At 35.7% G+C, this 27074-nt stretch overlaps 2 protein-coding genes across 2 annotated transcripts in view; both read right to left on the bottom strand.

Annotated features, from left to right (window-relative positions):
- Window positions 1-5081: 5081 nt before the first annotated feature.
- On the bottom strand, window positions 5082-20928 carry cnn3a (calponin 3, acidic a). Its single transcript, XM_051098579.1, has 7 exons — window positions 20706-20928; window positions 8132-8253; window positions 7669-7735; window positions 7216-7353; window positions 6901-7017; window positions 6092-6238; window positions 5082-6013 (listed from the first exon to the last, which is right to left on the bottom strand). Exons 1-7 carry the CDS (start codon window positions 20760-20762, stop codon window positions 5672-5674), a joined length of 990 nt encoding a protein of 329 aa, XP_050954536.1. The 5' UTR covers window positions 20763-20928; the 3' UTR covers window positions 5082-5671.
- Window positions 20929-24618: 3690 nt separating this feature from the next.
- alg14 (ALG14 UDP-N-acetylglucosaminyltransferase subunit) overlaps window positions 24619-27074 on the bottom strand; it is a 20184-nt gene continuing 17728 nt past the window's right edge. Inside the window, exon 4 of the mRNA XM_051097630.1 lies at window positions 24619-24984. Coding sequence (XP_050953587.1) covers window positions 24754-24984 — 231 coding nt within the window. The 3' untranslated portion in view covers window positions 24619-24753. The remainder of the gene's footprint in view (window positions 24985-27074) is intronic.

Raw genomic sequence — 27074 nt, 5'->3', positions numbered from 1 at the left:
TTCCCAACTCAACTCCAGCTGCTTTAGATTAACAGGAGGTAGTATAACAGAAACTCCTTTTAATTAATAAAGAAAACCTTTGGCGTTTCAACAAACGGTACGGTTTTCCTCCTCACCGCCGAGAAAAGATCCTCCCTTTCAGAGCTTTCACAAGGATAAATGGAGATGGCTGAAGGCCACTGGTTTGGATTTGAAAGGGGGAGAATCAATACTAAACTCCTCGTTCTGAAATTCAGAGCCGGGGAATGTGAGCGTTCTGCTAAAAAAAATATCCACAGGCATGTGAGGAAGTCTCAGATGTCACGGACACATGGTTTCAGCTTGTATCCAGGGAAATTTAAACTGGGAGAGCAGCTATAAACCATCTGTGGTTCTCATTAAAGCCCACTTCTCAATCTTTCACCTATAATAATGATCGCAATAATGTGAAATATACATTTAAACTGATGGAATGCTTTGCTTAAAAGAAAACCAAAGCAATCTTATATGGATATAAAGCATTCCTATAAAGCTAGATTGTGGAAAACGGGCAGCTTTGTTCAGCTTTAACCCATTTCATATTGGCCTGGAGAGTCAAACAAACAAACAATCTTCACCCACATATTCTCACTGATCTTTCACCAGGCCTGTTTTCTCAGCAGCAAGGAATGAATTCATGGTGATCAACAGTCGCAATTCCTCGGAGCGTGTTTGGTCTGTGGATCAGTATATCTTTGTTCTTCATCCTCTCCCCCCCCTCCGTTCATTCCAGGCCGGTTGCAGCGAGGCTCAGCCTGAGGAACCAGGCTGATCTGTTAATGAACTCCAGGCTGTTTCCACACATCTTCTATTCTTTATTGTTTTTGAGTTCACAACACGCCTCTACGCAGCTGACCACCTTTATTATATTTCTTTTTTGGGACATGAAATCAATAGACAGCTACTTTTATCTCTGTGAAGTGTAAGGTTCAGCAAAGCTCATATCTTACATTACGTTCGCATCAGTTTTGGAGGCTTCTGTCCACCATGGAAGTAAACCTATGGGTCAGACTTCCGGTTCATTTACCGCTATAGGGAAATAAGAAGAATTACAACGTGCAGTGAGCACTAAAACTGTTTGCACTACAAACCAGTGCATTGATAATTAATATAATACATGAAAATAATACGGTAAAACACACCAATTTGCAATATCAAGCAGCAACGCGAGTTGTTTTGTACAATAGGTGGACGCGGATGAGACTGGAAACCAGACGGCAAAAATAAAGTGGATAATCAGAAACTGTACTTTCGCAGCTTAGGTTGCTAAGGTGTTCTGAATTTGGTTGTTGTGGTTGCTAAAGTGTTCACAATGTTTTGGCTACGTACTCACTGTAAAGTTTCATTAGTGACAAACGCAATTCCCTCCATTGTCCTTTCGCATAACTGCGATGATTGACACATGCCGTCTTTTGCGTTTGGTATCCACCATTTTTGACCAAAGTAATATTAACGTGACTAAAGAGTCATTATATTGCTCGATTTTAACTAAACTACCGTCAAGAGAGCCATGGCCCTGGTGAAAAAACCAGCATATGCTGGTAGGTAGGTTTTGATGCTGGTTTATGCTGGTCCTTTGCTGGTTCATGCTGGTCCTTGACCAGCAACATGACCAGCAAAAACCAGCAAAGGACCAGCATAAACCAGCAAAGGACCAGCTTAAACCAGTAAAGGACCAGCATAAACCAGCAAAGGACCAGCTTAAACCAGCAAAGGACCAGCATAAACCAGCAAAGGACCAGCTTAAACCAGCATCAAAACCTACCTGACCAGCATTCCAGCATCAAAACATACCTACCAGCATATGCTGGTTTTTTCACCAGGGGGAGTTTTGTTAACGTTTGGAAGTCTGCTTTTCAGAGCGAGCTATTGAAGGGTTGCCATGTCCACATTTTATAAGCGACGCTTGGTCTTTCGGTAATACATACTAAGTACATGGTCTTAGTGTGTTGCTGTGTGGTTACTAAAGTGTTCTGAATGGTTTTTAGTGCCTTCCTAAAGTGTTCTGAATGGCTTTAGTGCATTGTTTTGTAGTTGCTAAAGTGTTTTTTTGGCCATGTATACAACCTCAATCCCCCAATTTTGATTTAGTGTGATTAACTAATGCTGTCTTGCACGTTTGGTATCTGCCATTTTTGACCAAAGTAATATTTACAGCGACTAAAGATTTGTTATATTCCGTGATTTTAACTAAACGCGCTGTTGAAGGGTTGCCAAGTCTACGTATTATAAGTGACGCTTATTTAAGCATCTTTGGTCTTTTCGTTCCGTACATACTGCATACATAGCCTTTGTCTGTTGCTGTGTGGTTTTGATGTGTTCTGAATTGTTTTAGTGCGTTGCTTTGTGGTTGCAAGTGTTTCCAGTTCTTTCACAATGTTTTTTGGCCATGTACACACTAAACGTTTAGGAGTAACAATGCAATCCCCTCAATTGTAACTTTTTGTCAGTGTCTGTTTTTGACCAAAGTAATATTTAGCAACAAAAGAGACGCTATATTCTGCGGTTTTAACTAAACCACCGTCAACAAAGTCATTTTGTTAATGTTTGGAAGCCTGCTTTTCAGAGCACACTCTTGAAGGGTTGCCATGTCCAAGTATTATAAGTGACACTTATTTGCGTCTTATTGCGTGTGTTGCTGTGAATGTGTTTTAGTGCGTTGCTAAGGTGTTTTTAATGTTTTTACACTGTGTCTACACCAGACACAAATGGTGCATCAAAATACAGTACAACCCATTATAATCAGTGATGCTGTCTACACTGGATGCGGTGCAGTGCGGCGCAACAAATCACCAACAGTAAACTGCTGCTGCGTTCTATTTATGACGTGCTCACATAAATGATTTGCAGTGGTTTGGAAGTCTGCTTTTCAGAACGTGCTATTGAAGGGTTGCCATATCCACATATTATAAGTGATGCTTATTTAAGCGTCTTTTGTCTTCCGGTTCCGTACATACTGTGTATATGGCCTGTATGTTGCTGTGTGGTTGCTAAAGTGTTCTAAATGGTTTTAGTGCATTGCAAAGGTGTTCTGAATGGATTTAGATTTTTGTTTTAAGGGGCTACCAGGATGTTGCAATGCCATTTCTAAAATGTTCTGAATGGTTTAGGTGTTTTGCTATTTACCTTATTTTTCCCGTAAGAGCGGGTGCGACCGTTTATAAATTTTATGGGTCTTACTTCCAGTCTCATCTGCATCCAGCTATTTTTAAACAGCTTGATATTGCAAATTGGTGTGTCTTATCATATTATTTTAATGTATCTTAATTATGAATAAGTTTGTAGTGCAAACAGTTTTACAGTTTACTGCACGTTATTCTTCATTATTTCCCAATAGCGGCTAATGAAGTGTAAGTCTTGCCCACAGGCTTACTTCCACGTTAAAGAAAAAGGTTAATGCAGCTGCTAGTTTTGACTTCAGGTTATAAGCCGAGTTGCCAGGCTGGTTCGGACTTCAGTGTAAATTAATATTTTTTTTGTGCTTATTTTAACATCTGCTTGTAAAGAAAACTATTTGCACTCCTTTCAGCAACATGATTTGAGGCATAATTTTTTCCTGTAGCACAAACAGTGGAGGATGAATCACATGCTGAAGTTACATGCTTTGGGATTTCTTTAAGCAGTAATAATAGCGATGCTTGCCTTGGCAAACACAACTAACTACCTCATGACCCTCTCTAAAGCTCTGGCGCAGTGATGACTGCACATGGTTTTGGCCCCGGGCCTCTAAAGTGCCACCAGGGTGGCAGAGTTCGCAGCGTGACGCAGCATGCAAAAGCTGCAACACCGGTTGAGTTCCCGTCTGCCTTTAAAGGCTTTCTGTGGTTGCTGTGGTAACAGTCTTTTTCGGACCTTCTCTATAATTGAGTCTTGCGTTTTTGCCCCAGATTCCGCAGCCGGCACAAAGCGCTGATTATCCCAGAGTAACACAGTCGGGAGGGGTTGGGGGCAACACTTGAGTGAATGCCATTGCTTTCTCATGAAGCTGATTGGTTGTTTGGTCACTGTCCTGTATGCACGGATATAGTTTTATGTGGTCCTCCCCTCATGTGGACCCACTTACTGCTATTACACAATAGCAGTTTAACTGAGTTCACCGACACCCAGATTTAGCACTAACACGTTACTTAAATTAGTAAATTCTCGGTTCTTCCTTTACAACTGCAACCGCTGCAGTGACTAGAGAATTCTTACATATTATTTGCCTTCTATTGGCCCAAATTGCTATGGAAACAGAATAATGTTTTGCCATGTGGCATTACGTTATATATCTCAGAATGACCCAGAATGCAACATGCAACTCTAACATGTTATTTGCTGCACGTATAAATCCTCTACTGCAGTCCGCAACTCGTCCAATAAGTCTGGAATGTTCCATCACGAGCCTAATCACACTTTTACCATCCTGTCGTATTTCGCTTAACACCAGGGCCAATAAGAATGGAGAAAGGTCAAGTCATAGGAAGCATGATTCAGTTTAGTGGTGTGCAACTCGTTCCAAATTCCTTCATGGACGTCGGCTGAACTGTAAAGTCATCAAGTTCATTTTGGACTTAATTGAAGGTTTAGGAAGAAAAGACGCAGAGCATTTTTTCATTTCCCAGGACACAAACAAGTGCTTTTCAGTAATTCGTTTAAATACCCAGACATATACATATGCACAAAATGCAGCAGTTTGTGCACGAACACTGACTTGCTCTACTTTAGATTCTGGTTTTCACTGCTTTTTGTGGTTATATAACTGTTTCCAGAAACTCTGGGCTATTGACACAAGGAGCAGCTTCCAAACGCCTCTGAGGGTAGCCTCAAAAACACAAGATTTATGGCTGCGCTGTGATACTTGGGCAGAGTCAGCGCACATCTGAGGCCCTGTGCCACTTCAATTCACCCTCATAAAAGATACGAGAGCAAAAAACCAAATAACAAAATCAGGGCCGTTGCAAAAACCACACCTCAGCAGGACAACAGCAAAAGAAAAAATGTGATATTAAATCCTAATAAAACTGAAATCAGTTCGATACCCGAGCAGCTATATTTAGGTTTAAAGGCAATAATGGTCAAAATAATAGTGGACATTCAATACTTTATTTATAACATAGAATTTATTCATAAAAGACAGAGGATTTATAATGAAAAGCAGGGCAATAAATACAATGGGAAAGATTTTCCGATATTACAGCACAAAAACTAAGCAATAGCGGAATGTTTTTGGTCGTCCAGTCAGCTAATTTTTAAAACGCTAACATTTGTAGCTTGTAACATTTCCAGGCTTTTGGAATTCTAAATGGAATGACTTCAAAAGGAATGACTTAGGAAGGAATGTCTTCAGAACTTTCAAGTCCAGTTGGTGCAAAGCGGGATTTCAATGGCGGATGAGCTTTAAAACTAGCGTAGCGAGTGTAAAACGAAGAATCGTACTGCAAAACTAGAAAAATTTCTTTACAGTTCTCCATACTTCATAAAAAAACACTTTATAAAAGAAATTATAAAAGATCAATTTCACCATTTGCAGATTTGAGATATCACCACTCACGATCGCTTACCCAAACACATGCGCTGGGAGGGAAGGGGTAACTGTGAGAAGCAAAAGGCATAGCAAAAGACTTGCTCTGTTGATATACAACGTGTTAATACTGCTTTGACTAAGGGTTCTCTAGTAGTCGATGCCCTGGTCGTTATAGTGCCCTCTGTACTCGTCGTGGTATTCGCCTTGGTACTCCTCCTCTTGATATTCCGCCTGATAGTCACTATCGCTGATTTCCGAGCCATTCGTTCCCGTTCCTTGGCTGCCGTTGGCGTGGATCATGGGCTCTGTTGGGGTGGCGCAATACTTGGGGTCGTAAACTTGCCGTCCCAAGCCATACACACTCATGCCTTTCTGAGAGGCCACCTTATTGGTTCCCATTTGTAATGAGATGGTGGAGTTATCCACTGGTTGCAAAGCTACCTTCTGGTCATAGATATCCCTCCTGGTTCCTGGAGCGGACATGCCAGCCTTGAGAGAGACAAACACATGGTAAATGTGTCATGTTTGTGTGATATATCGTTTATACAATTTTGTCTTTGGGTGTACCTGGCTGGCTCCTTTATTGGTGCCCATTTGCAGACTAATGGTGGTTTGGTCATAGGGTTTCTCTGTCTGCGTCTTGGGGTCGTAAAGGTGTCTCCTGGTCCCGTAGGCGGTCATACCAGCCTGGCTTGCGCATTTGTTGGTTCCCATCTGAAACAGAAGTCAGAAATACTTCAAAAGTGGGACAAAAGCACCTGAAGATGATCCATTTCTACTCTTCTCCAATCAATCTATCAATCTACCGTTCCCAGAAGCTGCACTGATAATAGTTGAACAGCTGTTTGGTTTTAAATCTAGACTTTCAACCAAAAGGTTGTATCCTTTGTATCCGTTGTATCCTTGATCACCATTGTTGCCTTAAGTAGCTGCCCAACCATCAGCTGTATGACTAATTTGTAAAGTTTGCACAATACAAATTAGGTAGGAATTATTCAAGAAGTTCCAGGAGTCTATAGCAATGTTTCCATCACCCTGTTTTTATGCGCATTTTGAAGTATTGCATCAGAAACTAGTGATGGAAATGCCAAAATTCTAAAAAAAAATTGTAAAAAAGTTTTTACGCTCATTTGAGGTGGTTTTTCAATTGTGCGAAAAAGGGTTAATGCAAATAATAGGAGTTGGAATAAATTCCTCTATGCACACCAAAAGTAACGTAACTATTCAATGGCTTCTACTTTTCTTAGTGATATTTAGTGCCAGTTTATAAGGAAGTGACGATTTTGTTCTCTTTGACTCGGCCCAGTGCTTTTTGGAAACAGAAATTTTGTGCATTAGTTAAATTCGCAACTTTGGATGGAAACCCGGCTTATAACCTGAAGTCCGATGACACACTGGCCAGCCTTCATCTTCTCATCATCAAAATTTCTCTGCTGCTTGTCTGCATATTTCACACCAATGTCAATGTTCGTTTCCATGCCTTTGGTCTTTGCCTGTTGAAAAAGAAACATTTTTAAGCTGTTATATAAAACATAGATGTTTTTTGTTTTTTTTAAATTAAACCTATTAACCAAATGTCATCATTTTACTCTAGGATATCTCATTTTAATCTTTAACAATTCTTAAAATCAGGCCTTTACAGAATATTAAATGTAAGACTCAAGTTTCGTAGAATTGAAGGACAAACGTACCATACTGGCCAAAGCGAGAAGTGTGGTCTGGACTTGCGTCATGTTCCCGTTTTCGAAAAGGTCGTTGGCTTCGAAGATGTCATTGGGCTTCAGCCCGTAGGCTAGAATGGCTTTGATGAAATTCCCGAGGTTCTCTAGCTGAGGGAACAATGGCAACAGTAAGGTTGTGTTTCTCCGTAACATCATTGGTTACCTCATTTTCAGATAAAAGAGTTTGTTGTTGAGTCAAAGAGTGCATGAATGGGTCCATTTATTCTTAGAGTTGTGATACTCCAGAGCTTTTAAATACTAAAGGGGTATTTGCAGCTTCTTATTCAAGCATCATGTTTTCTCAGCTGCCTGTCCTAGTATTTGCCAACAAAGTGGATTGTATGTTGTATTATATGGAAGGAAAGCGCTTCTTACTTCTCAAAGAAGCTGGTCTGGATGAAAACAAAGACTTGAGACATTTACCTTATGCCAGTTTAACTGTGAATGGTTTATTTTCTTTATCGATCCAGGCTGAAGCTTATTTATCAATCTGAAAAGAATAAAAACAGCAGATTATTTTAATACATTTACATACAATAAAAGTTTAAAGTATGTCATTTCAGTTCACCAAATGAAATTTCAACAATAATGATTGTTTTCATACAGGCTTCCTGCCATTGGTCACCCAAATGGATAGTCCCGCCCCCAATGTATGCCATTGGTTGAGCCAGAGTCATTATGTCAAACAAGCAATCTTTTAATAGTGGCACAAATAGTCTCCTAGCTTGGCACAGCTGGTGTTTATGTGCACAAAACCGACAAATAGATCAGTCTGGGAGAAATCTAAGGGCATCAAACTAGCTCAGGCTGGTTAAAACTGTTTTTGTTTTCAGCAGGGAAACCTTGCCCACATGGCCAAGTTGTATGTTTATGTTTACCAACTTACTCGCAGAGTATGACGCCATCCTTGAGCCCTTTCTGAAAGCTGTCTCCGATCGGCATGCCAGTCACCTCCTCGATCCAGAAACGAAGCTCCTCCTCTTTCTGCAGGTCATATTTCTGTGCAATCTGTGAGAAGAAATAACCCCATTCGTGAGTCAGCCGACACACATCAGTCATTTATGAGTCAAACCGGCTCTGCAGGATCATAGTTACGTGTCCCAGACAATCTTTCTTTAGATTCTACTGTAATGTGTCAGCATACGTGCTTATCTTGACTATTGTAATGTCAATACACTTTGCTGATCCTCACAGAGAACGTGTTTGACTTTAAAACACACCAAAACAACAGTTCGAAACGTTTAACAGGCCTGTTTGACTTTGCATTATAGCTGATGGAAAATCATCAAATGCAGCCTAATTAAATCGAATTGCCTATAAAAACTTGTTTCTGGCTTTGTTTGGCTTTCTCCTTTGTGAATAGAATGGCGTTCAAAGCATGTGATGCAACACCGACGTGCAACTGTGCCAACAACAGAGCATAAAATTCCCACAAAAAGTCACAGCGTGAATCTGTTCTAGCCGTTTCGCTCTTTCTCAGGACTTTTCTGACTGTAAATAGCACCGCTGACCAGCTGACATTGAATAATGTGCTTAGAAGGAACAACTATGACTAACAGCAACTCCTTCATTGGATGTTTAGTCTGTTTTTTGTCCAGTAAGCGATGAAGTAAATCTTTGAGGCATAAAAGTTTAATAAGTTAGAGTTAGTAGTTATTCAAATGTCTAACAACAATTATTAGTAATACTAAAAGTCAAACATCCCAATACACAAACTCTCAAAGTGTGCTTTCTTTTTCATAAGTGCTATTACTTCAGCTTCAAGTGTAACCTTTCAGAATTAGTTTACGTGACATTTGACGTAAATAAGTAAAAGGGCAATTCAATTTCAACACAGTAAGTTTAAACCCATTTAGAGTAGCTATTAATACAAGTTCCAGGAAATGGCTTCTATCACCGAGGCTCCATTTCAAGTTCAGTGTTCAGGGTCAGACTGTATAAAGACAAAGATAAACTTGGCTATCAAGACAGATCATGAGAGAAAGGGAGACAAAGGGATGTAGAGGAAAACAGGGTGGAGATGATATTCTCAGCAGGAGGCGTTCAGGACAGGAGGTGTCTCTCTTTCCCGCCAAAACATGATAAGAGATTTCCTCATGGCCTTCTGTCTGCTATCGCAAACCTTATTTACAGTACAAACACAGTCCTTACCCTTCGAATTTTCACAGAGACATATACTTTCGGTGTCCTCTCAGTGTTTAGCTTTTGTTTTAGTCTCTAGGCTAACTGCACGATTTACTTTTCCTTCTTAGCATTGGAGGGAAATCTCAGCATTCGCTGTTTTTTGGTCATGTACCATGATAATGCTATGTTTTGGACAGGTAACTTGTGCTTTTTTTTACACAACAGTTCAAACGTTTGCGGTCAAAACAGTTTTGCGAGTTATAAAGTCAGAATATTGTTATAAACTTGCAGTTGTGACTTGAACCAGAATTGCAAGATACAAACTCACAATTTTGACTTTTTTTCCTTAGAATTGCACGATATAAACTCACAATTCTGAATTTTTTTTTCAGAATTGCGTGAAAAACTCAGTATTTTGACTTTTTTCTTCAGAATTATGTGATATAAACTCACTATTGTGAGTTATAAAATCAGAATTGCGTGATATAAACTCACTATTTTGACTTTTTTCCTCAAAATTGCGTGATATAAACTCACTATTTTGACTTTTTTCCTCAAAATTGCGTGATATAAACTCACTATTTTGACTTTTTTCCTCAGAATTACGTGATATAAACTCACTGTTTTGACTTTTTTCCTCAGAATTACGTGATATAAACTCACTATTTTGACTTTTTTCCTCAAAATTACATGATATAAACTCACTATTTTGACTTTTTCCCTAAGAATTGCATGATATAAACTCACCATTTTGACTTTTTTCCTCAGAATTGCGTGACGAACTCACTATTTTTACTTTTTTCCTCAGAATTGTGATATAAACTCACTGTTCTGACTTCTTCCTCAGAATTGCGTGATATAAACTCACTATTTTGACTTTTTTCCCTCAGAATTGCATGACAAACTCACTATTTTGACTTTTATCCTCAGAATTGTGTGATATAAACTCACAATTTAGACTTTTTTCCTCAGAATTGTGTGATATAAACTCACCATATTGACTTTTTTCTTCAGAATTGCACGACAAACTCACTATTTTGACTTTTTTCCTCAGAATTGCATGATATAAATTTACTATTTTGACTTTTTCCCTCAGAATTGCATGACAAACTGATTATTTTGACTTTTTTCCTCAGAATTGCGTGACATAAACTCACAATTGTGTGTTATAAAGTCAGAATTGCGAGATATAAACAATATATTTTTATATAGACTTTTTTCTCAAAATTGTGAGATATAAACTCAAAATTGCGAGTTATACAGTCCAATTTTCAGGGGTTCATATCTCACAATTCTGACTTAATAACTCGCAGTTGCATGTTATAAGTCAGAATTGCGAGATATATACAATTCTGATGAAAAAAAAAGTCAGAATTGTGACTTTATTTCTCAGAATTGTGAGTTCGGAAAACGGGCTTCCATAGTTTTCCATTTGAATATATTTTAAAAAGTAATTTATTTCTATGATGGCGAAGCAATTTTCAGCATTACACAGTCCTTGGGAAATCAATCATAATGCTGATTTGCTGCTCAATAAACATTTATTGTTATCATCAATGTTGAATGATCAAAAGAACACCATTTATTTAAAATCGCTTTTTTTTTTCAACATTATAAATGTCTTTTCTATCACTTTTGGTCAATTTAATGCATCCTTGTTAAACAAAGGTATCACTTTCTTAAAAGAAAAATTAAAAATCAGTTACATCAAGTCACTTTTAACATTCAAATTAGGGTATGAAAATACTATGGTATTCACTGAAATACCATTTAAACACTGATATATGAATATGATACTACTTTAGAATCACAGCATATATGAAAGATGTTTTAAACTGTACTGTGTTCATACTTAAATCACTTTGGTATCCTGGCAAATCTATTATCAACATATTATCTAATATCCACATACTTTCTGCAAACAATTGTCTCATTTGTGCCTATTTTTATTCTCCTAAAGGATTTGAAGATATAGCTTGGGCCCCATAAACTTCCATAGAAGGCCTCTCAGCAAGCTGAAGATCAATCAGATGTCCTCCCACACTGCAGCCCAGCAGTCAGAATGTGAGACCACTAGGAAAAAATGGCATGTGGGGTGTTGTGGCAGATCCCTTGTGCAATTTGAGGTCAGCCGAGATGACTTTTCTCCTATAATGACAGACAAAAAGCTAAAGCGTACACAGTCTCTCATCTTTGAAGAACTGCAGAACTTTTGGCATGTTCCAAATAGTTCAAACGAGCACTAGATGAGTTCAGACATAGTGGGAGACAAAGAACGTTATATATCTCTGATATAATGAGCCATTGACTGGGGTGATTTATACTAGACATGAATCGGAAAAAATCAAGACTGACAAAAGGAGGGGAAAGAACAGAAGAGCTCCATGGAGAAACTGAGGAAAGATTGGAGAACCATGTGTCTGTCTTGTCTTTCCTTCCAGTCCACTGGGAAACCAGCCAGTGGTAGAAAAAAGAGAGAAAAATGTGGAAAAGTGACCCTTGATGGAGATGTTAGAGGCATTTGCAGAAGAAGAACTTTCTGGAAGGTTGTGGGCTGATCCCGCTAGAGACCGACCTCTAGCTCTCCTCCCCCACTCATAATTCTGAGAGCTTACTGATGACAGCACAAAAACCAAGCAAACACTAGACTAAAAAAAAAAAGGTCAGGGAGTGAAAGGACTCACAACGTGACATGATCAATTCGACAAACAGTCCCTTAGAGATCGATAAAACAGTCGTGACAACGAAGGAAGGGAGGGGCGACCTTTTCACCTTGGGTTTAGACTAAAAAACACAAGCACAGTTTAGCAACATGAAACCTAATCTACAATCTTTCAACAAAATCCTGTTTGTTTAAAAAGTATGCATCACTTCTAAAAGAATAAATGATTCAGAACTGTGTATAACTTACTGTGGGATCACAACAGCAAACTTTCAAAAACAAACTTGTTGAACGAACGACTGTACTCTGACTAATATTGAGTACCGTGCTGAAATCAAGCGTGCCTATTTAATCACATGTGAGCAACTTGTCCAGCCAGTATTAGGCAATATTTAACCATGTGCTCTGGAAATACCCAGCAGCCAATGAGGAAAGATTTGCTCTACTGTACCTGTGAGGAAAACTTGTTTTTCAGATCTGAAAAGGAACTGTTTAAGTCACAAATTTGTCCTGAAACATAGCAAGTAGATGTTTACATTATGTTTCGAAACTGTGTGTTAAGTGTGTGTAATATTTGCAACCACAATGCTAGGGCATTGCTAGATAATAGCTAGGCTGTACTGAGTGATTGCAAGCTGATTCCTAGGGTGTTGTGATTGGTTACTATGACGTTGCTAGGGTTTTCTGAGTGGGTGTTAGGTGACTACTTACTTGCTTCAGCCAAACAAGCCCATTCTATCTACAGTTTTTTAAAATTATATTAAGTGTGTGATATTCAGAATCGCATTTCTGGGGTGTAGCTAGGGTGTTGCTAGGGTGTTCTGAGTGGTTGCTAGGTGGCTACTTACTTGGTTCAGTCAAAATAGCCCATCCTAACTATGTTTTTTTAAGATTTTATTAAGAAAATGTGTGTAATATCCAGAACCACAATTCTAGGGTATTGCTAGGGCATTACTATGGTGTTGCTAGGGTGTTCTGAGTGGTTGCTAGGTGGCTACTTACTTCCCTCAGTCAAAATAGCCCATCCTAACTACATTTTTTTAACATTTTATTAGGAAGATGAGTGTAATATTCAGAACTGCAATTCTAGGCTATTGCTATTACGTTGCTAGGGGATTGCTAGGGTGTTCTGAGTGGTTGCTAGGTGGCTACTTACTTCCCTCAGTCAAAATAGCCCATCCTAACTATGCTTTTTTTTAATTTATTAAGAAAATGTGTGTAATATCCAGAACCACAATTCTACGGTATTGTTAGGGCATTACTATGGTGTTGCTAGGGTGTTCTGAGTGGTTGCTAGGTGGCTACTTACTTCCCTCAGTCAAAATAGCCCATCCTAACTACATTTTTTAACATTTTATTAGGAAGATGAGTGTAATATTCAGAACTGCAATTCTAGGCTATTGCTATTACATTGCTAGGGCGTTGCTAGGGTGTTCTGAGTGGTTGCTAGGTGACTGCTTATGTCCCTTAGTCAAAACAGCCCATCCTAACTACATTTTTTTAACAGTTTATTACAAAAATCTGTGTAATACTCAAAACTGCAATTCTAGGCTATTGCTATTACGTTGCTAGGGTGTTGCTAGGGTGTTCTAAGTGGTTGCTAGGTGGCAACTTATTTTCCTCAGTCAAAATAGCCCATCCTAACTACATTTTTTAAACATTTTGTTAAGAAAATGTGTGTAATACTCAGAACTGCAATTCTAGGCTATTGCTATGACGTTGCTAGGGCATTGCTAAGGTGTTCTGAGTGGTTGCTAGGTGGCTACTTACTAGTTTAAGTCAAATAAGCCCATGCTAACTTTGTTATTTGACATTTTATTAAGAAAATGTGTGTATTCGGAAACACAATTCTAAGGTACTGCTAGGTGATTCCTAGGGCGTTGCTACGGTGTTCTGAGTGGTTGCTAGGTAGCTACTTACTTCCCTCAGTCAAAATAGCTCATCCTAACTACATTTTTTAAAAACATTTTATTAAGAAAATTTGTGCAATATTTGGAAACACAACTGTACGGTATTGCTAGGTGATTGCTAGGGTGTTGCTAAGGTGTTCTGAGTGGTTGCTAGGTGGCTACTTACTAGCTTTATTGAAACAAGACAACATTTTTTAAACATTTTAATATGAAAATGAACAAAATATTTGGAAAAACAATTGTAGAGTATTGTGAAAGCCGATTACTAGGGTGTTGCTAGCATGGTTGCTAGGTGACTACTTACTTGAGTTAGTCAAACAAACTCATCCTAACTATATTTTTAAACATTTTGTTTTAAAAATGTGTGGAATTTTTGGAACCACGATTTTTAGGCGATTGGTTGCTAGGATATTGCTAAGTCAAAGGAGCCCATTCAAATGTGTGTCAGTTATGGAACCACAATTTTTCAGCAATGTTATGTTGCTAGGTAATAGCTGATGATTAGTCACAAAAATTTTCCACCAAACTAACATCATCTCCAAGTATAAGAAATAATAACAATGATTGCTGGCTTAATCACCACTTAAAGTGAGAATGACAGAATAACACATTTTTTCACAAACCACAAACCTTTGAAATGTATAAGAGTGCAAAAACAGTTCACAGACAAGTTTTGGCTCAAAGGCTTTCAAACCTTCAATAAACGTTGATAATCTTTGTAAGCGTCTTTAAAAAGCCTGGTCTATGTTTACACTGTTATAAAATCCTGCTGAACAATAGACCCCAAACAATAGCCTCAGGAAAACACGCTTTCCTGTTCCTCCTAAAATGGCAACACAGGGTTAACAAGCGTGGCCACACTTCCACCAAACCTGGAAAATATTGCTGATCAGCACATTGCGGGGAATGTAACGGCCCCTCACTGGGCCGCCTGCCCATCAGCAGTCACAGTATGGAAGTAAAAGTGTTTTTACGCTCAGGATCAACATGGAATGTGGCATAAGAGAGCGACAGATCAAAGCCATCAGGTTAACCTAGTCTGGTTTTACCCAAGAACCACCGTGACCTCCTTGTTTCGACCCCAGTCCTCTCCCAGGACACCGGGGTTTGAGCTCTGGGCCCAGCACTGGCATATTTCCAAGATTACAACACGGACATGCACGCTAACAGAGATGCAGAATGAGATGAGCGTGGGAGCCAAGAATAATATGAATTTATTACAGTCTGAAAACGTTTTTCTCAGACCTGAGAGAATCAAGGTGTCTGTTAAAGCACATCCAAACAGTTCAGGGGGAATTCCTGCATATGTAACTATTGAACTGTGTTCAAAGCTCTGGCTATGGAAAATTTTGGGAAGTAACATACAAGAGAATGTATTTTACTACTAAACAAAGCTACCAAATCTCCAAAAACTCTCATTCAGGGCTGGGCGATAAAATGATAACGATAATTATTGTGATACAATTTTCCACAGTGATAACAAGAGTTTGATAAATGTTCAATATGAATGTTTATGCACCCAAAGCGGAATGAAACAGCGCTACTTATTTATCCGCATTTATCCGCTCAGCTCAACATTCAAACATCAGAGCAGTCTCAGTCATGTATAGAAGCCCAGTTTACATCTCAGTGTTTACATCTCACAATTCAGACTTTTTTCTCAGAGTTGTGAGATATGAACTTGCAATTGCGAATTATAAAGTCAATATAAACAATATAAACGTACAATTCTGACTTTTTTCTGAGAACGTATCAGTCTTTTTTCCCCTTAAAAATGGGACTTTATAACTCACAATTTCAATTGTATATCTCACAGTTCTGAGAAAAAGTCAGAACTGCAAGAAAAAAGTTAGAATTAATAAAAGTCGCATTTGCCAGAAAAAAGGTCAGAATTGCTCATTTTTATCTCACAGTTCAGATTTTATAACTTGCAATTGTGTTTATATCACGCAATTCTGATTTTATAATTCGCCACTGCGAGTTTATATCAATTCTGAGAAAAAAGTAAGAATTGCACGTTTTTATCTCACAATTCTGACTTCATAACACACAATTTGGGAGTTTATACCACGCAATTCTGACATTATAACTCGCAATTGTGAGTTTATATCAATTCTGAGAAAAAAGTCAGAATTGCGAATTTTTATCTCACAATTCTGACTTCATAACTCACAATTTGGGAGCTTATATCGCGTAATTCTGACTTTATAACTTGCAACTGCGAGTTTATATCAGTTCTGAGGAAACAAAAGACAGAATTGCAAATTTTTATCTCACAATTCTGATTTTATAACTCGCAATTACAAGTTTATATCATGTAATTCTGACTTTGTATCATTTCTCAGAAAAAAGTAAGAATTGTGAATTTTTATCTCAGAATTCTTACTTTATAACTCGCAATCGTGAGTTTATATCAGTTCTGGGGAAAAAAAGTCAGAATTGTGAGTTTTCATCTTGCAATTCTGATTTTATACCTTCCAATGCAATATACAATGAGCTATTGAGAGTTTATATCACGCAATTCTGACTTTATAAACTTTGCAAATGCGAGTTTATATCAATTCTGAGAAAAAAGTAAGAATTGCACGTTTTTATCTCACAATTCTGACTTCATAACACACAATTTGGGAGTTTATACCACGCAATTCTGACATTATAACTCGCAATTGTGAGTTTATATCAATTCTGAGAAAAAAGTCAGAATTGCGAATTTTTATCTCACAATTCTGACTTCATAACTCACAATTTGGGAGCTTATATCGCGTAATTCTGACTTTATAACTTGCAACTGCGAGTTTATATCAGTTCTGAGGAAACAAAAGACAGAATTGCAAATTTTTATCTCACAATTCTGATTTTATAACTCGCAATTACAAGTTTATATCATGTAATTCTGACTTTGTATCATTTCTCAGAAAAAAGTAAGAATTGTGAATTTTTATCTCAGAATTCTTACTTTATAACTCGCAATCGTGAGTTTATATCAGTTCTGGGGAAAAAAAGTCAGAATTGTGAGTTTTCATCTTGCAATTCTGATTTTATACCTTCCAATGCAATATACAATGAGCTATTGAGAGTTTATATCACGCAATTCTGACTTTATAAACTTTGCAAATGCGAGTTTATAATTAGTTCTGAGAAAAAAAGACAGAATTGCGAATCTTTATCTCATAATTCTGATTTTATAACTCGCAACTGCGAGTTTATATCACACAATTCGTACTTTATAACTCGTAATTGTTGAGTTTATATTACACAATCCTGAGAAAAAAGTCAGAATTGTGAGTTTATATCTGATTTTATAACTCGCATTTACAAGTTTATATCATGCAATTCTGACTGTACAACTCACAACTGCGAGTTTATATCACAATTTTGAGAAAAAAAGTCAGAATTGCGAGTTTGTATCATAATTCTAAGAAAAAAAGCCAGAATTGCGAGATAAAAAAGTTGCAATAAATTTTTTTCTTTTTTTTTCAGTGGCAGAAACGAGCTTTCATCGTCACACGACCACTAAACAGTGCTGTGCGCTTGAATTCAGTGATGAACACAAATGACTGTGATTTAAACTAGTATAAAGCCAGATGAAACAGCGCTGACTAACAGAAGAAGCTCTGTGCGCAATGATACAGTCAGAAGGCTTTTCAATCTACAAATCACCATCATTTACCATGGATTTACTGTACTGTACCATGGTATTGTGGCAGAAATGAGGGATATTCATATTAAAATTCATTATATTATTAATGGCATGGTATTAAATGTATTAAAGAAGTACCATGGTTTTGAGATCCTATATGTGTGGTTTAAACATTGATCATGCAGGATTGTTTGTCCATCTACCCACTGAGGAAAACAACATGGCAAAAACAACTGATATGATTAATATAATGCAACACGAATGGTCACGATAAAAATAGGTTGCTAATTGATATCTCTTCCATGTGTAAAAATAAACCACGCCAGACAATATCTTCACTGTGCTGGACACGAACAGAGGGGATGATGCTTTGGCAACAAGCCCGTGATGAACGACCCTTGTGTCTGCTGTTACATAACAAGAAAGGGTCATTAATTTGATTAGGAAAACATTATTTCCCATTATGTCATTTCTGAGTTTTATTCTATTTGACAAGATGATTTGTTGAGATTCACCAACTGGCGTGCTGGGAAACTAACATTTTTAATTTGCAAAGTTCAGCTCGCAGGAAAACAAAGGCAGAAAACAGCTCTCGGCTTTCAGCAGAGCAAGAGTGCTGATGAAACTCAAGGAATGAGACAAACAAGTCCTCGGAAGGCGCATGACCTATAAAAGGTTTTAAAACTCTGTTAAGAACGTTCTCTTGTATGAATAGCACACATGTTTTGCTTATAAAATCTGTGTTATTTATCCAGTCGATAACATCTCTGCATAAAATGAAAAAAAGAGTTTATTAAACAGTTATGAGTCACTAGACGTATCATAAAGCCCTGCAGAATAACACTGCCTACATTCCTCATGTAAGATAAGGCCGAGATGCTATTGTTTCACAAGAACAAACCAAATACTGCACATAAAGCCTTACATACATGCCAAGACAAACGATTTGTATTTCAAATAAACACTGTTCTTTTGAACTTCCACAATCCTGGAAAAATATATCAAGGTGTCCATAAGTAAATATTAAGCAAGGATCATGTGACACTGAAGACGCCAGTAACGGCTACTGAAAATGCAGCTTTAGATTTTTTAATATATTCAAAACTGTTTTTTAATATTTAATATTTTACAGTATTGATGTTTTTACTGTATTTTGGATAATAAATGCAGTCTTTGATGCATAAGAATCATCTTCAAAAATCACTTTTCTTGCAGCTTTTCAGCATCCAGCTGGGTAAAACGGAAAATAAGTCATGGATTAAGAGGGCAAATGGTGTAATGGAACTAGTTCCTAGAACTACTTTCCACTAGCATGCAGTCAGGATCAACATTGCATCTTTGCCACATGCTTTTCATTTTACCCAAGAATTAAAATTTTGTCATCACTTACTCACACACATATGATTTTCTGTATGCTTTGGAAGTGAATTTTTAAGTAACAACCTGGCTGCTCTTTTCAATCCCATTATGATGACTAGTGACGTCAAGCTTCAAAACAACAAAAAAGCATCATTAAAGTATAATATAGGTATATGTTCTGTCTTCATTAGACACAGTGATTCTTAAATGAATCATTTGTTTGAGATGAATCAGTTCATCCAATTTAATGAACCATATTTGATTCTTGATTCAATTCACTAATTCAATGATTCGGACGTATCGGTTTACAGCTCACTTAAAATGATCAAAGAACAAAGTTCTAATTGTTTGTCACAAGTCTGTTTTTAAGACCTGGAATATAGCATAGACGTTATATAAAATAATGGTTCCAAAGGGTGTTTTTGCAGTGATGCCATAGAAGAATGCCAAAGAACCTTTCAGTGAACAGTTCATTTAAAAAACATTTTGAAGAACACTGATGCCAATAAAGAACTTTTTGTAAGTTTTGCAGTCTTTTTGAAGCTTGGAAACTCCAACGAGCGACTAGTATTTCTCCCTTTGTGTTAATAAAATAAAGTCACATGGGTTTGGAGCAACATTAGGATGAGTAAATAACCACATAATTTCAGGCTGAAATGTTAAGCAACATTGATTCATTGAGCTAAATAGGTCATTATTGCAAAGCACCCTTTGACAGATCAAAGCCAGTAGTTGAACTCTTCTGAATGAAAAAGGATTATACACATCCCAGCTGTTCCGGCACTGTCGTCACATTTTAGGAATGCTTAAAATTCCAAGACGAAATCCTTACTTCCGAAGGGGTTAGATGAAAGACACAGAAATCTACCGGGATTGTTGAGGCGTGAAAAAGAGTTTCATTTACCTAAGCTTGCTTAAGTCAAAAATAGCATCTCCAGCACTCATGATGTCATGCTTAAGATATTTGAAAGTGTCTGTGTGTATTTTTAATTACTTTATTGTTTATGTTATTGCACTTAATATCTTGTCTGATCATTCTGAGCCATGATATACTTATCACTAACGTACAACTACTAAGATATTAAAGATTAGACATGTTTCATAATGTTTCTCTAAAATGACCCTCCTGCCCCTTGTGATAAGCATTATTTCACTCAACTACATATTTATTCTTGAGATAATAAGCTATGACAGTCATATTAAAAAAAAAAACAAAAAAAACATGGAGATCATCTCTGACCGGGTCACTTCTAAACTTTGGACAATCACAGATCAATTTGAGGATTTTTTATTTTTTTTTCACGTGATTACTTGCTTTTTATATCATAAAATTTTCTTTTTAAAGTGGGGGTGCTAACTGAAATACCTATCAGTTATTTTCTATCAGTACTAAACAAAAGATGTAATTTAAACCATCTTTAACTTAAATTTTATTATTATTAGTTTATTTTTTTTAATAATTACCATGCTTTTTAAATAAAATTCACTTGCATTCAATCTCCAATTATCGACTCGTGTAACGTAAAGCTTGAATGAAATGTCTGTGGTCATTTTTAAGTCTGACATAATCAATAACAGATAAAACAGTGTGAATACAAAAAATACTAAACTATATTAATACCAAACTAACACTAGTAGCAGACAGTAGTTTAAAAGTACAGTATTATTCTCAAGTATCTGTTCCTAAACTGATAATCTAAACACACTAAAAATGCACAAAGCACATACATGAATATTCAAAACAAAGAAATTAAGTTTTGTTTACCTTGTTTTTAACCTCCGCGGATAATCCGTAGGCTGGTCCCTTGTTGAACTGAGTCATGATTCACTTTTTGAGTTTTCTCCTAAAGTCACTGTACTGCGCCAACCGAGAACGAGTGAGGTAAAAGTCCTAAAGCTGCAGTAAAATCACAGTACGAATGATTCGGCGCTCCGCGTTCATGAATAATCCGCGCTCACAGTGAGTTTACTCAAGAGAGACTGTCGGGCAAGAACTTCTAGTGTCTATCGGGGATTAGGGGCGGAGCTAATGACTGACGCACCGCTAGAGCCAATCAGAAGCCGCGGCTCTGCATATTAACCCGTCCATTGTTTCTCCGGTTCTACTGGGCGCCACTGGCGATACATAGATCACCTGGCAAAACTGTTTACCGTGTTGTTTATCTTTACAACTTTATGGTGTAATAATACTTTCTTTGTCTTTTTCGATGCTTTGATTGCTTCTTTGAAAACAGCGACAGCAGTTTAAAGGTTAACTTTCAATGCACAGATCAGAATGCGGTACATGCTAATAATGAATGAAACTATATGAAAAACATTAATACGAATTATAAATTATACACTACCAGTCAAAACATTTTTAATGTTTTTAAAGAAGTTTCTTTTGCTCACCAAGCCTGCATTTATTTGATCCAAAGCACAGCAAAACATTTAAAAAATATTTTTACTATTTAAAATAACTGTTTTCTATTTTAATATATTTTAAAATGTAATTCATTCCTGTGATTTGAAAGCTGATTTTTTAGCATCATTTAGATATCACTTTAATATTCTGATTTGTCGCTCAGAAAACAATTATGTTGAAAACTGCTGAGTAGAATTTTTGAGGTTTCTTTAATGAATAGAAAGTTCAGAAGAACAGCATGTTCTTGTACTCAAATGTACTCAACTGTTTTAAATATAGATAATAATAATAAAAAAGTTTCTTGAACAGCAAATCAGCATATTAGAATGATTTCTGAAGGATCATGTGACACTGAAGACTGGAGTAATGATGCTGAAAATTTTGCTTTGTATCACAGAAATAAATTACTTTTTAAAATATATTCAAATAGAAAGCAGTTATTTTAAATAGTAAAAATATTTCATAATATTACTGCTTTTGCTGCATTTTGGATCAAATAAATGCAGGCTTGGTGAGCAGAAGAGACTTCTTTCAAAAACATTTAAAAAATCTTGACTGGTAGTGTATATATGAATAATTATCTGAATAATAATAATTATATATAAAAAGAATGATCTGTTAAACGTTAAATAATTTAATAATATTTGCTAATGTTAGTTTATTGATGGCCCAAACTTTAACCAAGTGACTGAGTTTATTTATATAGCATACGTGGCATTTAAAACAAAACAAAACAACAGAAGCTAACCAAAAGTGCTTTTCAGATTACATCAAAGCAAATAAGACACCACCCTTATACTGCGGAAATAGCAAGTATAGCATGGTAAAATACTACTAACCACAATTTATCAACAGAAATCAAACCATGTCTTTCATAAAATGATTGTTGCCATTTTCTGCATTGTCAAGTCGCTTTAAATGACCAGTTGATGCTTTAAGCGTGATGTGCTGGGTGAGGCTCTAATGTCAGGGTTATTCTAGTCTGAAACGATGAAGTGAAAACAACATGAGTTAAAAAAAAAAACAACTATCATGGAGGTGGTTTGTCTGAGGAGATCAGTATCTCTCGCTGTCACTCGAAGTGTGTGGTGTAAACAAGGAAAAGGTTGATTTCGTTTCGTGAATGTGTAATAACAGGTATAAACAAAATGCCAGAATGTTTTAAGCTTCGCCATGTGATTTACTCAACAACATGACCTGTTTTAGCCAAAGCCGAAGTTCCTCTGTCAAGTAAAAATCAAAAGCAACATAAAATATAAGAAAGAAATTGAATGGAAATTCTGCAAGGTCAACTGAGAGAGATATTAATGATATTGATGATGGTATCAGCCGGTGAGATATTACACAATGAGGCGTTTCATGATCAGAGACTAGAGAATTTACGACTAGAGATAATCATTAAGCATTTTATGTCTGTACAACTCCATGCAGTGATCTTACATCAGCCTATTTAATATTTTACAGTGTAAATGATGATTTCAGACTCGATTTGGATTCATTCTAGATTTACACTCAAAATTTAGTTTAAAAATATTCAATAAAGAGCTTTAAGTTTCATAAATGGTCAGCTTTTTGCTTTACAAGATGTTAATTGTACACTGTAAAAAGTTACCAGTTTCAACTTAAAAACTTAAGTTCTTCAGCAGCTGCCTTAAAATTTTAAGTTAAATCAACCACAAGTCATTTCAACTCACTACAATAAAGTGAATTAAAATGACTTGTACTTTTAAGTTGATTTAACTTAAGTGAAATGACTTAAGTTGATTTAACTTAAAATTAAGGCAGCTGCTGAACTTAAGTTAAATCAACTTAAAACTAAAAAGTCATTTCAACTCACTACAATAAAGTAAGTTAAAATGACTTTTACTTTTAAGTTGATTTAATTTAAAATTACTGCAGCTGCTTAACTTAAGTAGAAACTGGTAAAAACGTTTTACTCCTGATTTCAGATTCAAAACTGGATTCATTCTAGATTTACTTTCAAATTGACTTTTATTTTTTATTTTTTTTAAATATTCAATTAAGAGCTTTAGGTTTTATAAATGGTCAGGTTTTTGCTTTTTTTTTTTTTTTTTTTTTTTTTTTTTTACCAGTTTCAACTAAAAAACTTAAGTTCAGCAGCTGCCTTAAAATTTTAAGTTAAATAAACTTAAAACTACAAGTCATTTCAACTCACTACAATAAAGTGAGTTAAAATGACTTGTAGTTTTAAGTTGATTTAACTTAATTCTAAGGCAGCTGTTAAACTTAAGTTAAATCAACTTAAAACTACAAGTCATTTCAACTCACTACAATAAAGTGGGTAAAAATGATTAAAGTTTTTAAGTTGAAACTGGTGAAAACTTTTTACAGTGTAGGTCTGAAGTGGTGTGGATTACTTGTGGATTATTGTGATGTTTTTATCAGTTGTTTGGACTCCCATTCTGACGGCACCCATTCACTGCAGAGGATCCACTGGTGAGAAAGTGATATAATGCTACATTTCTCCAAATCTGTTGGGATGAAGAAACAAACTCATCTACATCTTGAAAGGCCTGAGGGCTATTCCTTTAAAAATCAATTTCTTTGTAGTTAAAATGAATGGGATTGCCATTTATGCTCATAAAAAAAAAAAAAAAAAAAAAAATTCAAACTATACATGACATCACATACCTTACAGACATGTCTGATGGGTTCATCCGTTAGCAGCTGTTTAGAAACGTCACAGTCGCAAAGCTTTATGCTGAGAAGCAAATGACTAAGTTACCTGTATGAACTTGTTTTGGTAGACAAAAGAAACCATCAAGTTATATTCAACCTCATGCTGCAGGTTTTAGAGTGCTGTCTCATCTCTAGAAACAAGACGAACAGGAAATTGCAGACCCATAAAATAAAAAAACTACAGCTGAGAATTGCAGCTTTTCCATCATTTCTCTCTGTTTAGTCTATAATTCACACCATTTCCTCTAGAAGTGCATACCAGCGCAAGAAGACAATGCAGTACGCTGAAATGCGTGGTGAGCTGGAAAATATTTCACAACAACACTGAGGAAAAATGTATTCACACATAAGAATGAGGATCTTCCATTTAACTGACTGACAGTATAACCTGTGATCAAAAACCAAATATTGTTTTTCATGCAGTGGTGCATGATGAACTATGAATGCAATTAGAAGCACCTGCATGTGTAAAAACTGCTCTCGTTTTGTTGACATTTCAGATGCGTGAAAAGTAGAACAGGACATTTCATCAGCCCATCACGACCAATTGGCTTAAAAAAACAGAACTCTGAGATAGTTGTCATAGTTGTGTATTTAGCACATCAGCACCTGCATAGCAATGAATCGATTGTGACAGTATCAAAATGCATGTCATTCTTATTATGAAAGTGGAAAAGTCTACAGAAATGGATTTCTGTATTTGTTCTTCTCACACCAGTCTCCCCAAGTAGACAGCCTTTGGGTATTTGTCCTTAAGTTGGGCCCACTGTACAAAAAAGTAGTCTGAAAAGTAGTACAGGATCTTCCCGGATAGAGACAGCGTCTCCACACGACAGATGCTCTCCACATAGACGATCAAGACTCTTTTTAGGCCCAGGACGCCCAGGAGCAGCCCAGCGAAACACAGTGGGATGCATGTCCCAGGACCGTTACACAGCACCTGAAACACAAACACACATTTGCTTATTAATTAAAAAAAAAAAAAAAAATCAGAATGGGATCAGTAAGATTTTTTAATGTTAGTAAGTCTCTTATGGTCATCAAAATCGCATTCATTTGATCAAAATACAGAAAAAAAGTTTAATATTCTGAAATATTATTGCAATTTAAAAAAAAGAGTTTTCTATTTTAATAGAAATATAATTTATTTCTGTGATGCAAAGCTGAATTTTCAGCATCATTACTGCAGTCTTTCTTTGAAAGAAATTAACACTTTTATTCAGCAAGGAAGACTTTTATTATCAGAAAAGATTTATATTTTGCATAAATGCTGTTCTTTTGAACTTTTATTCATCAAAGAATCCTGAAAAAAGTATCACAAATATTAAACAGCACAACTGTTTCCAACATCAATAATAAATCAGCATTTTTATTATTATGCTCATTTTAAATTGCAATAATATTTCTGTATTTTTCTATTACCTTAACTTTATGTATGTCTGCACTATGTTTGTATTTTTCTGTACTGGAAGCTCCTAACACCAAGAACAATTCCTTGTGTGTGAACACACTTGGCAATAAAGCTCTTTCTGATTTCTGATTTCTGTATTTTGATCAAATGAATGCAATTTTGATGACTTATTAACATTAAAAATCTTACTGAAAATTTATGAAACTTAAAGCTCTTTGTTGAATATTTTTAAACTAAATTTTTGAGTGTAAATCTAGAATAAATCCAAATCGAGTCTGAAATCATCATTTACACAGTAAAATATTAAGATTCTTTGCTAAATAAAACATTAAAAATAACAGTATTTATTCAAAACAGAAATCTTTTGTAACAATATACACTATACGGTCCAAAATTTGGGGTCAATCATTTTTTTTTTGTTTCTTTCTTTGAAAGAAATTAAGACTTTTATTCAGCAAGGAAGTCTTTTATTGTTAGAAAAGATTTATATTTTGCATAAATGCTGTTCTTTTGAACTATTCATCAAAAAATGCTGAAAAAAGTATCACAGGTTCCAAAAAAATATTAAGCAGCACAACTGTTTCCAACACTGATAATACATCGGCATAATGAAATGATTTCTGAAGGATCATGTGAAACTGAAGACTGGAGTAATGATGCTGAAAATTCAGCTTTGCATCGCAGGAATAAATTACATTTAAAGTATATTAAAATAAAAAACACAATTTTAAATTGCAATTATATTTCAACATATTATTGTTTTTTTGTATTTTTAATCAAATAAACGCAGCCTTGAAGAGCAGAAAAGTCTTTAAAAAACAATAAAAATCTTAATGATCCCAAATTTTTGAATGGCTACATATAAACAACATATTACAATTCAAGATTCAATTAATTAACATTATAATTAAGGTATTATAATCTAACAATGAACAGCTGTCTTTTACAGCTATTGTCAATCCAGGTTTATGGTAATTCATAAATATATTGAACTGCTCATTGTTAGTTCATGTTTGTTCATAATATATAGACTAATGTTAATTCATACAATCGAAATGTTAATGCTGCATAACATATTGTTAATTATTATTTCATCATACTTAATGCATTAACTAAAGTTAACAAATCAAACCTTACCTTAAATTCCACAAAATTAGTAATATAAAAACATTCAAGTTATTCCAATTAAACACAATATTTATAATCATTACTCACATATAAATTTGAAAGAAACTAAAACTTGTTTTCAAATTCATAATCATTACTCAAATATAAGAAAAAAAATAATTCTTGTATTCAGCAAGGATGGTTTTACACAAAAATATCTGAATGATTTCTGATAGATCATGTGACACTAAAAACTGCTGTAATTATGCTAAAAATTCATTATATAATTTATTTCTGTGATACAAAGCTGAATTTTCAGCATCATTACTTACGGTCTGTTTTTTATTTATTTATTTATTTTTATGTTGTCTGTATGTCAATGAAAAATCATTGAATAAATGCCTAAGAATTGTATTTATTTTTTTTATTTTTACATACAATTGAATTTTATATCAAATATAAATCTGAAAATAATGCTCTATGAACTATTTATGTTAAATGTGATTTGAACA

The sequence above is a fragment of the Labeo rohita genome, chromosome 24 (assembly GCF_022985175.1).
Source record: "Labeo rohita strain BAU-BD-2019 chromosome 24, IGBB_LRoh.1.0, whole genome shotgun sequence".
Lineage (NCBI taxonomy): Eukaryota > Metazoa > Chordata > Actinopteri > Cypriniformes > Cyprinidae > Labeo > Labeo rohita.
Note: the sequence above shows the minus strand (reverse complement) of the source record. Positions and strands in the feature narration are given on the sequence as shown.

Coding starts and splice junctions, on each gene's coding strand:
- cnn3a (XM_051098579.1), bottom strand. CDS start 20,762: ATGACTCAGTTCAACAAGGGACCAGCCTACGGATTATCCGCGGAGGTT. Junction 6,239..6,900: donor AGTGTGTCATCGGACTTCAG/GTTATAAGCCGG, acceptor CTTCTGTTTCAG/ATGGGAACCAACAAATGCGC. Junction 6,014..6,091: donor CCAATAAAGGAGCCAGCCAG/GTACACCCAAAG, acceptor GTCTCTCTCAAG/GCTGGCATGTCCGCTCCAGG.